The following is a 15,197-nucleotide window of genomic DNA, read 5'->3' on the forward strand; positions in this document are numbered from 1 at the left end:
TACTTTCCGCGACCTATACAGGACGGATGGATCCGAAAAGAAGTAGATAAGCAGCCACTTGTTTCGGCCTTTTTTCCGATGGCCAAAATTCATAGCAGTCTTTCTTCATTAGTTTCGGACGTCCGGCCGCCATTTTCTATTGAATCGTAACTTTTATTCGGATCTATCCGATAATTTCTACTCTCGACAACATTTTGGCAACGCCTTCTGAACTTCACCTCGATGAATTTGCTATGTACAGAGACTCAACATTTGATGTCTCAACTAAAGGTATATACAATGAAGCGGTATGCAATCTCCCTCTCTTAAGGGATATCATCCAAGAACTTATAGAGTAGCCAATCCAGTCTGGAGTGCCTTGACATAAGTCCAGTCGGAAGAGTCCTCACCCAAGCTCCAAGCCACTGCGCAAAAATTAGCATTTAATCATTCACTCATCGGAGATCATCCGATCCCCAACAAAAAAGCAGAGAGGTTATAACTTACTAACGCCACCCAAACCACGGGCCTTAACAATCTGCTCGAATTTCTGGGCAATGAAATCGGGCGTATCCCAAGTCCAGAAGTAGCTAGTGGAGCTATCCCAGAACCACTGACCGCCCTCATCGGTATCAGCCTTACCGCTAGATAGCACAGTAGGACCCTCTTTGAAGGTCACGGCGCTGGATTGACCTGTGTCGCCGCCGTTTGCGTCTTCGAGAGCCACGACGGGGCATCCGATCGGCTGCGTGCATTCGCCTTGGGTCTTGAACCACTTCGCGTAGAAGGCGAAGCCGAGGTTCATCTTCGCTGCGTCCATGCCGAGTGAGATGTACTTGTCGACGGTGTTGAGGGAGCCCTTGACTGAGGTGTGGTGGTTGGTTTGGTTGTCCCGACGGTTCATCAGATCGTAAGACATGACCTAATTATCTCTTGTTAGTTTATACTTAGAGAAGTGTTTTGAAGAGGGGTCGGGACTCACATTGACGACGTCGACGGCGGCGTTGATCTTCGGAACTTGCTCCGAGGTGAACGCAATCATATCCCGCTCGAGACCGGGAACGGCAATGGAAAGCTCCTTGTCACCGATTGCGGACTTGATCTCTTGTAGAAGTAAGGCGTAGTTGGCGATCTCGTCGGTCTTGCCCGAGTTGGGGTTTGTCTTGTAGTCATCACCGTTTCCTCCAGGGTATTCCCAGTCAACATCTTGAACTTTAGTTAGTCGCTAGTCCACGTTCAACACTTAATGGCGGGGGTGTACTCACCGACACAGTCATATCCTAGGCTGTCAAGAGTAGATGCGACGTTCTTAGCGTACAGCTTCCTTGAGGCATCATCCTTCTGACCGACTGAGAAACCAGCCGTGTCACCCCATCCACCGATTGCCATGCAAACCTTGGTTCCATCGGCGAATTGTGATCGGAGCGTAGCCACATCCGTGAAGGGAGTGTACGTTCCGGGCGGATCGCTTGTGAAAAGAGTCGTGCTAGCGAAGGCGGTAATAACATGTGTGATACCTGCTGTTTGGTCCTTAGTAGGAGAAGCAGTGTGCCATTGATCGTAGTACATAGCGAATCGGGGCGCTGCCGCGGCAGCGGACGCCGCTGTTACGGCGCGGGGAATATGCATATTGAAACCGAATGCCTGAATTCAACTACCAAGTAAGGCTGGTACCACAATCTTCAAGTTCATCATCTGTGGTTCGAAGGGCGGTCGCTGGTATTTATGTTTAAGACCTCCCCCGCGATGGAATGAGGTGTAACGTTAAGAACCTTGAATAGCATTAATCTCCTCGGTATCTCCTAATAATATCCTTTAGTTACATTCTAGATTAGGTAGTTAGACTAACTTCCTAGAGCCTCATGTCATTCCTTCGAACATGTCTTACTTAGGAACACATGCTATTTTCTCCCCACGGCAACCAATCACCATGTTCGAGCTGCATCACATGCGTAGGAAAACCTTATATATTACGTCTACGTAAAACTTCCTTGAGTCTTTTTCTCATCTGTCTAGAACACACCCAACAGCCACAGCAGTCACAAATAGACACCATGAAGAAAAAAGCCTTGGCTTGTTCATCGAAGGTGTCAAATGAATATAGCTATGCTACGTAGGTAGTAGCTTGTGATTAAGGAGTCCGGGGGTAGCACTGCAGCCCATCAGGAGCGGGCCACGGCTGGGTGAACTGCCTAATAGGGAAAGTCGAGATAAACGTTACCCCAGGTTCTCAAGGGATAGGGGCTAATAAAGCTGACCACTTAATGAGAAGGTACGGCGTCTCCTAGGAACATGAAACAAGAAGAGCCGAAATCAATCAATAGGAGCCGCCTTGTTGGATAAGGCGGGATGATGCCCTCGTCACACTGCATCACACCACTTGGTAGTGATCATCGGTAGCACTTTATACCTGTAGGTCACATAGTCGTGCCACCTTACGGGCTAGTTGATAGGGCTGTAGTTATCTCCTATTTATTATAATTCATATGACGGGTAGTGCTCACAAGCCACTAATTAATAGGTTGTATCATCCTATTTTAGGGGGTTGGGGTTGTCTCTAGCTAGGGTTCCCGATGACTTGCAGATCTTCTACAATTAATTCCACGTTGTTTCCCCCTAATTTAACTTGACTACCGGTGCATCCAATGAGAGTCTACTTTGCCTTCTATAGTTCTCGGTCAAAATACTAGCAGTGAAGGAATAGTTCCTAGACGCTATTAGCGGTGATGGGTTTGAAGAAGCGAATTTTTATTAATAAAGTATTTCTCGCCGATTTATTATAGCGACCTCCTTGTGAAGAGGCCTATTTACAGCATGAAAAGCCATATCTAGGTATCTTGAAATCTACATAGGTGGCAGTTGTAATGTACCTGGGTAGCTTTTATAATACCTACCTAGGTACCTAGGTAGGTACGTAGGCCCTCAACTGTTTGAGTAGATTATAGCTCGATCTCTCTGAAGACTGTTACGTTTAGGGCACGTTAGGTAGTATTGCGGGGTGTTTTGGGGGACCACGTTCACTGTAACAAGACGAGAAATGTTACACCATACCTAAAGTATTAGGTAGGGAGTATTGTCTCTATTGTCACATCGACATTTACAGTAGTATAGAATTCGCATGTAATCAGATGTATTATATAATTCAAGTTTTGAAGGAGCTGAAGTGTTCTAGTACGACTTCTATCCTGTAATTGTTCGGAATATAGAGTGCTTTATTATAGGGGCATACTGTGCCGTAATGAATTATGGGTAGTGTTATATATAGAAGGGCTAGTACCTTTTCAGCCCTATTTACAATGCGCAATTCTCTCTGCCTACCTAATATTGAGTCATTTAATCCGATGTTATTACATCCTTTAAAACCAACTCCGTAGATTCTTCGGGATCGTATATTACGAAATCCGGCATCGACGAGACTAAGGTAATCATCGGCAGCTACCGATACCGATAGTTATCACCGACAAACGGTAGGCATAGAATTGAACCCGGTCTCGGAATCGCATTCGTCAGGTCCTTCAGGCCCCTCTTTAGCTGAAAATCGTCGCCCCCGCCCGGCGGCGCAGCAGCATCGCATCATCATCAATTCGGAATCGTACCTGAAAGAGTGTAGAAAACCCGCTAGGCTTTGCTAAATTTTTGAGTATTAATACTGTAGCTTTCCCGTGCGGTTTGTTGAAATAAGTTACACATTAACCTCTCGTAACATAACAAGTACGCAAGTCTATCTAAGTAACCACTACCATTACCGCCACCCGACACCTCACCAATATCAATATGAGTTCAAAAGAAGCAGAAGCAAGAGGCGATGCGCTCCCCTCCTATGAGGATGCCTCTGGTCCCTCATCCTTCGCACATATAGGCCAAGAAGACGCGCCGATGCAAGGGCCTTCTCTAGCATCTCCTTTCAACTTCCCTTCTGATTCCAATCTACCTTCTTATACAGCGTCTCCTACCACTACCGAGCAACAACGCCCTATTGCCATTCCTCAGCTTAAGCCAGATTTCACATCACCCTTCCTCGACGCTTACACCCAGATTTTACTTCGTCATGGCGTCACAGAAGACACATGGGTCGCATTCTTACGCACGCTATCGGGTTTCCTAGCCGCGACCGTGTCCGAGAAAGCTATTAGCCACGCCGCCGAGATCGGGCAACATATCGGCGACGTGCCGAAGCGCTTCGGTAAGGAAACATTAGCCCATATCAAACATACGGGCCACAACATTAGCGACAGCGCCAAGAAGGGTAATTACATCGGCGCGGCTACACGCGTAGTCGGTGGTGCCATCGCCCTACCCGTAGCCACTGCCATCCGCGCAGCAGGTGCTGTCGTCTCCCTCCCATTCGCGGCCATCGGCGCCGTCACCAAGGACCCCAAGACACCACGGGAGCGTGCCGTCGCGTACGCCGCAGCCGCCAACGTCAAGTGGCTGCACAGTCGAGGTCTCGAGGCCCACCTCTTAGATACGGCCGAGCTAGGCCATAATCTCGGCTTACCGCTGAATGAACTACTCCAGCTAGGGCGGGCCAACAAAGATGCGGATGCGGCGGGAAAGCTCGCTCTCTTGGGGACGCATATTGCAGAGCTAAAAGTGCGCATGGCAGCTAATCTCGAAATAGGAGCTAACACATTATGGCTGGTTGTCATGGAGAAGGCCGTGGACGATGTTCATGATGACAAGGATAAGGGCAAACATAAGAGTAGGAAATGAAATAAAAGGATAGTTAAATGGGAAGGGAAATAATGTTATACATGGCTACTCATTACGTAGGAGTTATCTAAAAACTTGTTTTATATACTAAATGCTACAGTATCTAAGAGGCTTGCGCAGATATGGCATATCTGATAAGTGCAAGCATGATATTTGTGTCTACCTATCTATCCAAGTAGTTATAAGTTTATTCTACTTCCATTACACTAGACACTCTTCGACCAATAGTCTTCCCACTTGTCCACCTTTCTCGTTGGTGTCAAGAAGTAATCGTTGAAGTACTTCCTGAGTAAATCGTTCGACTCGATTTTGGGTGGATTTACATAATGTTCTTCCGCTAGGGATGCACCTGGTTGTGTTTGGTCGGGTAGGTATTGGGGTCGGGGTTGGCGTTGAGGTTTTGGTTTTGGTTGTAGTTGCGGCTGCGGCTGCGGTTGCAATTGTGGTGGTGGTTGTGGTTGAGGTTCCGGCTGAGGTGCCGCTGGGGGTTTACCGACGTTCTGGATGAGCTTTCCCGACGCGCCAATAAGGGGACGTAGATCAGCTATTGAGCCTTTTTGGCCCGAGGGCCCGAATGTTTTAAGGACCCCGGACATTGAGGAACCTATACTCATACTGCTGCCTCCTCCAGAGCCACCTCCTAAACTCATAGGCTCACCCAGCTCGACGGAGCCCAGGCCATCTGCACTATAGCCAGAGTTTCCACCGCCACTCGAGCCAGTGCCACTAACCCCGCCCATAACGACATCATCATCAGCATCACGATGGACGTGAAGCGCTGCCGAACCATGCTCAATCGATGGAGCTGAGGCGGAGCTCTTAACAGCCGCCTCACCCTTGCCCTTCCTTCGATTAGTACTAGTGGGACTGAATAAACCTCCACTCTTCACACGAATATTGCCATCCAACCCGACAGAGAGGTTCGTATTGGGTTTTGGATCGGAAGCGGTCCGAGATATACTAGCGTGAGACGCACCAGGGCCGGATGGGCGATTAGAGGATAGAAGCGAGGACGTAGAGCTGCCGGGTTTATTAATAGCTCCACTGGGTTCTTTAAATCGAACACTGAGTGCACTATGCATACTGCTGGCTGGTCGAGGACCAGGATCATCAGGGGTACTATATACACTGCTTGTCGGCCGAGGACCATCGTCGTCTGCGCCGCTACCACCAGCAGCGGTACCGCCTTGTTGATTACGGCCCGCTTCATCCCATTGACGAGTTATGATTGGATGTGAAGCAATGATGAGAGAGCTACTGCTGCTCTCGCTGGCTGGCCTAGCTACACTAGCATTATCCATCACAACATCCTCATCAGGTATGTCGCCAGGGCCAGATCCAGTCTCATCAAAACTATCATCGGAATCGTCGTCGGCCATTTTAACGTCATCGGGCTTAGTGCTAGCTGGTTGACTAGGGCCACTGGGTGGAACGCCGGGGTTAATGGTGCCACCACCGGAGGGTTTGGGCGGGGGCGGGGGCGCCGATGAACCTGGTGGTTGAATACTTGGATTGCCTAATCCAAGGAACAAGCCCCCCAATCCTAATCCCGGGCTCATCGGCATTGCTGGCGACCTCACTCCTAGACCGAACGGCGGCCCAGTTCCCGGGCGCGATGGTCCAGCTGCCGAGCCTGGTGGTTGAGTTCCGGGACCTCCTCCACCTGGCTGTCCTACTGTGAGACCCGGTGAGGCTCCAGTTTGTGTAACGGGTCCCGGCGTCTGAGCCGCCCTAACGCCGAGTCGGAAGGGATCGAGAACATTTGGCGCAGGACCGCCACCCGCCCTTGAGATCGCGTCTTCAAGTGCGCTGGTAGCAATTTTCCCGTATCTCATTGCCCTTGTAGGATTCGCATCCACGTTATTACCTCCACGACCCGAGGGATTCGACGCGGAAGCACCACCCCCGCGTCCCCGCAAGCCCTTGATCCTGTCAAAATATCTTTTTCTATAGCCTACATGTTGTCCAGCAGGAGAGGGAATATGCCTCCAAATGCGAAACTTGTTTCTCTGCATCTGTATATCTGGCTTTTCTTTATTTTCCTTGTTCTTCTCTGCCATCACCCTTGCTACTGCCTCCGCGGCCGAAGGCGTAATCGCGACGATAGGATTATAATCAGTAGTGACTTCCCCCAAATCAGTCACAACCCTTCTCTTCGCGACTTTCTCCGCGGATTCCTGTGAAAATCCGGGAGGTGGGCGACCCTCAGGAAATGGAACAGGAAGGGGCCGACCCTGGGAATATCCAAATCCAGGAGGGGGACGAAGACCCATAGGAGTAGGAAGAGGCCGACCCTGAGAGTATCCGAATCCGGGAGGGGGGCGGAGAGCTACAGGAGCAGCAGGAGCATCAACAGGATCGATATGGGGCTGTCGACCATGGCTGCGATGTGTACGAGGCGGACTAATACTATCAACTTCATCACTATCATCACCGGCACCATCACTACTACCGTCACCGCTGTTTCCTACACCCGCCATTCCTCTCTTGATTCCCTGTAGCGTTAATGATCCAAAATCTCCTCCTCCCAATCCCCATACTCTTCCTTTTACCACCGCTTCTCCTAATCTTACTCCACTTTGTGTCGCTGAGCCGAATTCGTTATCTTTATTTGATCCAGTTGTCGTATCCCATTTTGTTGACCCCTCCACTGCCGTTTCATCATTACCACCCGATGTCGTCCAGTTAAATGACATCCTCGGATCTGATGGCGTCCCGTCTTCTTCTGACGATCCCCCACCTTCTCCACCTCCACCTCCGCCACCACCACCGTGTCCACCGGGCGACAGAGGAAGAGGTGGTTGTGGTTGAAATTCTGTTGCTCTTCCGTCTGCCAACCTGATGCCTTCCTCACAAGCTTCTAGTAGCACCCGTAGATCCGGCCGGTCTCTGGTTGAATCAGCTAAGCACTGCGCGATCAGTAAACGCATGTCGTAATCGTATGGCTCTAGATACGGCACGACAGTATTCCCGTGGCCTTTTGCTGGAAGGAGATTTCCTCCCCAGGTTCTAAGCGGATAATTCTTCATGCCCCTCATACTCACGTAGCGGAGAGCAGGCTGCCAGTCTTTTGGGTTTGGGCTTGGATGGCTTAATGACATAAGATTAAACATAATCTAGAACAGAGCACATCAGAATGTTAGCGACCTATTGTTATTTAATAAGAAAGAAGAGAAAAGAATATCAAAGAAGCTCATACTAAAAGCTTCTCACAAGTCAAGAAAAATTAAAACATACTAATCCTATGCCCCATAAGTTCAATTCATGTCCAATATGTTCCCGGGCCAGGATCATTCTCTCCGGATAGAATTGCTCCTAATATATGTAAGCCTCAAACCGACTTTGAAATTGAATCCCATCAACTTACTGGTGCAAAATAGTTTTCTTTCCCTCTGTAGGCAAGATTTGCTCTTCTGTAGTCTGGTGTTAGCATAAAGCTGAAACAGGGCCAAGCACCAAATAAAAGGACAATGAAAGGACGAGGGAACAGGAGAAAGAAAGAAACAGAGGCAAGAAAACTTACACCCCTTCGGAAAAGTTCTCGTCGAATGGAACCGCCAACCCAAAATCAGTTATCTATGTTAAGAATTAGTATCGGTGGACATTGACTTGATGCGCATGGATGATAACGAGCCTTTAATATCGGGGCATAAGTATGCTCGCGATCATCACCTGTGAAGTCAGGCTCTCCGCATAATACTACCACTCATTAGCAACCCAGGGTATATAAATACGGAGTACAAAGGCAAAGATTTGACTGACTATTCGAAGGATCCAAGTCGTAGTGAACCAAATTAGATGGCGGTTCACCCGTGTTGGGCACAGACTCTCGTATTATGGCATCAGGATCCCACGTGGGTGCCTGGGCTGGGTAGGCCATCGCGACAACACCCCTAACCACTAGCGGTACTCTCATTTAGTGACTATTCGTAGAAGATATAGATAGGCGAAAATAGGCTCCTGTTTACTTACGGCATAAGAAGTATCTCCATAGGACCCGATTCGGTATATATTCGAGGGTATATTCTTGGAGAGGGAGGCCGGGATTGGCTTCGTTCCAATCCATCGCCGCGTTTATCCTAGTGATGTGATCCCACAGACTACCCCGGTTGAGGACTTCCATGACTATTATAGGGTCTTCTGCCTCCACATTGTTATACATTTTCTGTTTTTCAAGCTTGGTGTCGGTTCCGATTCTCGCAAGGTTAACTATATGTTCCGAGTTGCGGAGCAACTACTAGATTTTAGTATATCAAATCTAATGAGGTAGAATATTTGCGCTTACAGTCAAGAAATGAATTTCAGTGAGGGTTTCGTTAGTGCCGTCATTCTTACCGCGAGGGATAGGGAACTTGACGGCAATATCACGAACGGGACCGCCTATAGGGTCCTGTACTGTCCACTGTAGCATAATATATCAGTTAACATAGTTCATTGCAGATATTCCGTGTCTTTTTCTCTCTCCCACCCCCCTTTTTACACGTACTTGTACGTACGCGGTTCGGTAGAGTATAGTTACCAATGGGATCTCATACAAGTAAGGCTATTCCATAACCACCAAAGCCGAGGACTTTTTGATATTTGAGAGCTCCCCCTATTTCGGTTTCAAAAAAATCTTTGGCTGTTTTCCATGCTGCTTGAGCTCTTCTAAACGAGTCGGTTATGACAACACCTGAGGGGGGTCCTTGCAGGGCTTGAATTCGCATCACTATTTCCACGAAGCGTGAGTCTAAGATATCTTGTATAGGGTATTGGATTGACTCTTACATCTCGTTACGGGGGTGTCTCCCATAGGCATCTTGGCGGTATTTTGACGGAATGGAATCCGTCCACATCTATTTCTGATTGATTACCCGCCGGCTAACCTTGCAAAAGGTTCATAATAATTGTAAGCTATGTAATTGTTTAAACAACGCGATGCATTAAGTGAACGTGCTTAAATGGGGGGGTCGTAAGGAAGCAGAAGAAAAAGCGACTCTATCCGGACAAAGACTATGTGACAACATCTTTGAATAACTACCTAGGTAGGTATCCGAAAACGGTTGACAAGGCGATGGTAATATGCATCGCGTGAAAGAGAAATACTATAGCGAAGTCATAATTGCTGGTTGTATCTCTTGAACTAGTTAGGATTTGCTTGGAGATGAATTCTATATAACCCACCTAAAAATATCTACCCAGATTACTAGGTGAGTATTCATCCGAGTGTGGTCTATCGACGGTTACCTAGATAATTGCCTGCCTTTGTAAGTACCTACCCAGATAAGCAAATGTATAAATGTACCTAAATCTGGATATGTATTGTCTTTGGAGGATAAGAGAAAGCATTCGGCTTGAAAGGCAAGCTACCTATATAATGTAATAGTATTGAAGTTGTTGTAAGTTTAGTCTAAGAAATGATTAAATTGAGAGAGATCATACTTCAAGCTTCCCCCACCTTAAATCGAAGGCTAACTGAATAAGGCTTTTTGGTACATTGTGATTGGCCAGCTACATAATCAAGATCCCACCCAGGTACGTTACTAAGAGACCAAGTACATATGTACCTACAAGTCCGCTGGTCCGGTGATAGCCGAAGTTTACCCGAGAATATGGAGTAAGACAATCTACTTATTAATTGTTAGTTGTTTCACTTTCTTGTCTTGTTCTTTCGTGAAGAAAATATTCACGAATCTCCTAGAATGGGACGTCCCGGTTAGTAATAGTTGACCCAATCGAGTCTACGAAGATCAGCGACGAGGTCGGTTAATCATCGGATGTTTAGAAAACTAACGGGTACCGTCGATCTTGACGAGCGAACGTGGGATGAAACCACGCGATATACGAGACGTGGTTAGATCGGTCATGCAGAGATAATGAAGAATTAGCCGCAGTGGACCCCCATAGTTATCCACGAGTTGGAATTTAGGCTAAATGGATAGGATGAGGGCATTATAAGATATTCGGGTTAGCGAGGTCGGGTCCCGGCGAAATCATTCTCCCAAGCAAATCAGACATCGTGGTCAACGTTACTAGTTGGGGGGTTCGTCAAGAGATAGCGTCTAAGCTTGCTACTTTGTACCTCGTCGGCCCTCTTACTAGCGAGTTTTTTGCGAGTTTTTCCATCCTCGAATCTACCTAACGTACACCCACCTTTGTCTCTGCCCCCCCTTTCTCCTTCTGACTTTCCCCTCCGCAGGCATATTGGATCACCGGCGGCCGCTGGACTCTGGCCTGAGGCCTTTGCGTTTAAACGGGCAAATGAGGGGAGACCTAATGCCCCCCATCCTTTTCGTATAGCGGACAGCGCTTGTGTAGTCGTGAGTAGCTATTATCCATGCCAATCAGTTGAGTCATGAGTTCCATGATAGTACTGTGGTGTATGGGGTTTGCTCGGCGAGATACCACCAGCCCATTTTTTTAACCCTTTGGCGAAAAATAACGGTTTCTAACGAGCGGCTATCTCCACATACCATACATAGTAGAAGGGGGGGGGATTGTAGCAGCGGGTAGCAAGGGCTCGTCGATGTAAAATAGACAACAGGGTAGCTTTATTTACTTTCTGCGGCTGGAGTGAGAGGTATAAAGTTAGAACTTGCTCCCACCGGCACACATCCCGTGAAAGGTCATGCCCTCTTCCATTCTCATCCCTTCACGTTATTCTCGTCTACTCTCCCGCCGCCTTGCTGTGCCATCGAGGAGCCTCGGGATATTCAACTATCACCACCCTATTGCTAGTAATCGCCGTTACATCAATACCAAGCCGATCACAATGGGTCCAACTATCAAGCTGAGCAGCGGTCACGAGATGCCCCAGGTGGGCTTCGGTCTGTGGAAGGTTGATAACGCTACTGCTGCGGACACGGTCTACAATGCTATTAAGGCTGGTTACAGGTTGTTCGATGGTGCCTGCGGTAAGTTCTGATCTTCTCTCACCTCACATTCATGCATCTCTTCCGAGGCTGGCGCGAGACGATTACCAGAACGAGTAATTACAAGCCCCCTCCCTTCTTCGGGATATATTACCCCGCTACCTAGCATCGTCAGGGGTACCCCTGAAAGAACTCGCTCGCTTGCATCTCGGGCAGATCGGAAACGTGCTGCCAATCCTCCCAGATGTGGACTCCTCGGGACATATAACCTAGTCAATCAACGGTTTTCGCTAATCCGTTTTGTTTTTAATGATTATTTTAGACTACGGCAATGAGAAAGAATGCGGTGATGGTGTTGCGCGAGCTATCAAAGACGGCCTTGTGAAGCGGGAAGACCTTTTCATCACGTCTAAGCTGTGGCCTGTATTCGAGGATGCTGATAAGGTAGAGCCCGCCTGCAGGCGATCGCTCTCCGACTGGGGTCTCGAATACTTCGACTTGTACTTGATCCACTTCCCTGGCGCGTTGAAGTACGTCGATCCGGCTGTGCGATATCCCCCGGGATGGCACTACGATGGGAAATCTAGTATTGAGCGGTCTAGCACACCGTTGCACCTGACATGGCCTGCTCTGGAGTCGCTGGTGGAGAAGGGACTGGCAAGGTCAATCGGTGTATCCAACTTCCAAGCACAGTTGATCTACGACCTGTTGCGATATGCAAAGATTCCTCCCGCTGCTCTGCAGATTGAGCACCACCCATACTTGGTTCAGCAAGAATTGTTGAACCTTGCCAAGACCGAAGGTATCGCTGTGACGGCTTACTCATCTTTCGGCCCTGCTTCCTTCCTCGAGTTCGGCTTCAAGCACGCAGAGGCTCTAGTGCCATTGATGAAGGACGATTTAATTACAAGTCTGGCAGCCAAGTACGGCAAGCAACCCTCGCAAATCTTGTTGCGATGGGCGACTCAACGCGGCCTTGCTGTTATCCCCAAGACGGTCCGACCTGAAGTTATGGCGCAGAACTTGGACTGCACTGGATTTGATCTTGAGCAGGCTGACCTTGACAGCATCACTGCCAAGGATGCAGGCATTCGTTTCAACCAGCCTTCTAACGTAAGTTGCGCTTAGGCCCTTGTTTATTTCATTTCGTAATTCGGACTTCGATGTCCCTTTTCCTCACCAATCGGGTTGATCGGTTTTTAAATAGGACATGTGCTAATGACTATAATGATGTCTAGTACTTCCCCACAGACAAGATGTGGATCTTTGGTTAAACGGTTTCTATAACGGGATCGTGGGTTCTATCACCGTCTATACTAGGGTGCATAGCGCGACTGAATTAGATGAGGACAAGCTGGATACCAATTACAAGAGGATCTTGCTTGCTGACATGGACCGAACTAATCTCTCTACCACCTGTGGACATTACTGTAGAGTCCGGCGTGATTAAAGGAAACATCTCGCTAGAACGGTGTCTAGATTAGGCTTTTTGACCTGTATCGTGATATCAAATTCGACTGGATCAATGTACCCTGAAACTTGGGAATTCCCATTCGCGTGAGCTTATGGATATCTTCGACACAAATTCAGCATTGAGCACTGTTTGGCTCTTTTGTTTTGAAATGGTTTCCTCGCCCTCCCTTTACAGTATTGAAATTCATATACTCATTGCCAGCTGCCTACATGGAGGCTTATCCCAACACTGCAGCGAGGGCTCGCTTGTTGACCCCAAGTTAGTTTTTTGTAATAGTAGAATACCCCCCAAACGCCAATGCTATGCAATATCAAAAACCTCGCATTTAAAACATCTTGTCTTAATGTGGAGGTATAATTAGACCGTCTTCACGAAGGCTATTGTTTCTTGGTGTTAGCTATTTATTCTTTGTTCGATGTGATGCTCAATACTTACTAGCATCGATCTGCTGGACTTGCGGCAGCGCTAGTCGTACTTTGTTTCGATACAAAGCGGGCTGCCGCAATTGAACTGGGTTGCCTTCGAAGTATACCGTTGTCAAATTCTCTTTATCCGCCAACTCCCGCTCGATATCGGCGAAGTCGGACAGTTGGTTGTAGCTGGCCCAAACTTCTTCGATGTTCTTAAGATTACTGAGACCCTTCAGACTCTTGATCGCATTATTGGAGATATCGATGATCGTTAGATTGGGGTTTCCGTCTAGACCGGCAATGCTCTCGAGAGCATTGTGTGATATGTAGAGCTCTTCTAATTGAGGGGCTTCGCGTAGGGGAGTTAGGTCCTTGATCCGGTTGGATTGAATGCTTAGGAGCCTTAACTTCGGTAAACCGGCGAGGCCCTTAAGCTCGGTGATTTTGTTTTTCGCCAGCCATAGCTCCTCTAAGTTCTTTAACGCATCGAGGTTCTTTATCTCTCTTATCCTGTTGGATCCCAACTCGAGTTGTCGGAGTTTTGTTAATGTTGACAGTCCGTCGATAGTGGTAATCTTGTTGGAAACGAAGAAAAGATCGGTAAGTTCAGTTAGATGATCGATATGTTTGATGTGTTTGATCTTATTGAAGCTTAGGTCGAGTGTGTTGAGATTAGTTAGGTCATCCAAGCCCCTGACATGCGAAATGAGGTTATCGTATAGGTCCAGTTCCTCTAAGGTGGGTCCTAGACTTGATAGCCCCTCAATGTGTTGGACGAGATTTTGTCGTAGACAGAGTCGTGCAACCTTCTTAAATCGCTCGAGTCGAAGAGCGGGAATAGAGGCGATTCGTGAATGTGCTAGACTAATATCATCGGTGTCGGGATCTTCATCATCTAGGAGGTCTAAACACGTGGGTCAGCAACGGACGTCATCGGGGGGCTAATATATATAAGTGAACTTCATCGATATTTGGTAAGGGGGTAGGTAAGCATAGTGAATGAGTCAATTTACCTTCGTCAGCATCGATCTCTTGGCCAGGAACTACATGATCCTCGTCCGAATATTCAGGGTCGGAAAGCGCTTCGGGGTTCTGCAGCAGAGCGTTGCGGTCAATACGCAGCTTGCCATCCCAACCCTTGCTATCCCTCAATCCAGGGCTAGGTTGGTTATCCCCCTTCTCGGAACGAGACTCGTCCTCAATCACTTCAATGTGATGGGGGTGGGAGGGTACCGCGTGACCCGTCTCTCCGTTGATTTGACCGGGCATTATGCAGGATTTGGTGATGTGTTGCGAAGACGGACGGAAGATGAAGAAGCGCGGAGTCGGAGGCGGGCACGCTAAACAGGAAGAAAGTTGTAGAATGTTGGGAGACATGACGGCGCGAGTTTCGGTTTGGTCTTGCGTAAAGTTGCTGCGCTAAAAGGTGGGTAGGTAATGTCGTATGTACGGGAAGTACCTAATTAAGCTTGGTACAGGTGCAGAGGTGCTGGTTACAGGTGCTTGTATTGCTAGTACAGGTACCTAGGTAGGTAGTCCAGTGGATCGCTGTCGCTTAATTCCAATGACGTTCTAGCCTTCTGTAATTTGGTGTAATGTACCTAAGGCAGCTGGAATTGATATGGATTGTCACTGCTTGAAAGCGGGGAATGGTTAGCCCAACCTAGAAATTGACTGACAACATTGAAGTACCACGTGCAAGTACTGTACTGCAGGGTCTCTCGATGACGCCGTTTGTCACTGACAGGAAGGAGTGACCTTGGGGTTGTT

At 48.1% G+C, this 15,197-nt stretch overlaps 5 protein-coding genes across 5 annotated transcripts; 2 read left to right on the forward strand and 3 right to left on the reverse strand.

The window, feature by feature from the left end:
* Positions 1-210: 210 nt before the first annotated feature.
* F4822DRAFT_137497 (glycoside hydrolase family 18 protein) lies at positions 211-1,809 on the reverse strand. Its single transcript, XM_051452790.1, has 4 exons — positions 1,245-1,809; positions 962-1,185; positions 487-901; positions 211-404 (listed from the first exon to the last, which is right to left on the reverse strand). The coding sequence occupies exons 1-4, from the start codon at positions 1,606-1,608 to the stop codon at positions 328-330; spliced, it is 1,080 nt and encodes a 359-aa protein (XP_051318447.1). The 5' UTR covers positions 1,609-1,809; the 3' UTR covers positions 211-327.
* A 1,736-nt stretch (positions 1,810-3,545) lies between these two features.
* F4822DRAFT_137519 (uncharacterized protein) lies at positions 3,546-4,795 on the forward strand. The gene has a single exon (XM_051452791.1). It carries the CDS (start codon positions 3,754-3,756, stop codon positions 4,690-4,692), a length of 939 nt encoding a protein of 312 aa, XP_051318448.1. The 5' UTR covers positions 3,546-3,753; the 3' UTR covers positions 4,693-4,795.
* F4822DRAFT_137551 (uncharacterized protein) lies at positions 4,796-9,846 on the reverse strand. The gene is made up of 10 exons (XM_051452792.1): positions 9,460-9,846; positions 9,228-9,400; positions 8,978-9,094; positions 8,665-8,926; positions 8,455-8,592; positions 8,327-8,391; positions 8,216-8,268; positions 8,060-8,105; positions 7,930-8,007; positions 4,796-7,808 (listed from the first exon to the last, which is right to left on the reverse strand). The coding sequence occupies exons 1-10, from the start codon at positions 9,488-9,490 to the stop codon at positions 4,899-4,901; spliced, it is 3,873 nt and encodes a 1,290-aa protein (XP_051318449.1). The 5' UTR covers positions 9,491-9,846; the 3' UTR covers positions 4,796-4,898.
* Positions 9,847-11,443: 1,597 nt separating this feature from the next.
* On the forward strand, positions 11,444-12,817 carry F4822DRAFT_425879 (Aldo/keto reductase; the record flags this gene model as incomplete). The annotated part of the gene is made up of 3 exons (XM_051460431.1): positions 11,444-11,585; positions 11,866-12,656; positions 12,782-12,817. 3 exons carry the CDS (start codon positions 11,444-11,446, stop codon positions 12,815-12,817), a joined length of 969 nt encoding a protein of 322 aa, XP_051318450.1.
* A 205-nt stretch (positions 12,818-13,022) lies between these two features.
* F4822DRAFT_137591 (protein phosphatases PP1 regulatory subunit sds22) lies at positions 13,023-14,913 on the reverse strand. Its single transcript, XM_051452794.1, has 3 exons — positions 14,441-14,913; positions 13,453-14,331; positions 13,023-13,394 (listed from the first exon to the last, which is right to left on the reverse strand). Exons 1-3 carry the CDS (start codon positions 14,802-14,804, stop codon positions 13,375-13,377), a joined length of 1,263 nt encoding a protein of 420 aa, XP_051318451.1. The 5' UTR covers positions 14,805-14,913; the 3' UTR covers positions 13,023-13,374.
* Between the last annotated feature and the right edge of the window lie 284 nt (positions 14,914-15,197).

Source organism: Hypoxylon trugodes (genome assembly GCF_022578975.1).
Source record: "Hypoxylon trugodes strain CBS 135444 unplaced genomic scaffold F4822scaffold_2, whole genome shotgun sequence".
Lineage (NCBI taxonomy): Eukaryota > Fungi > Ascomycota > Sordariomycetes > Xylariales > Hypoxylaceae > Hypoxylon > Hypoxylon trugodes.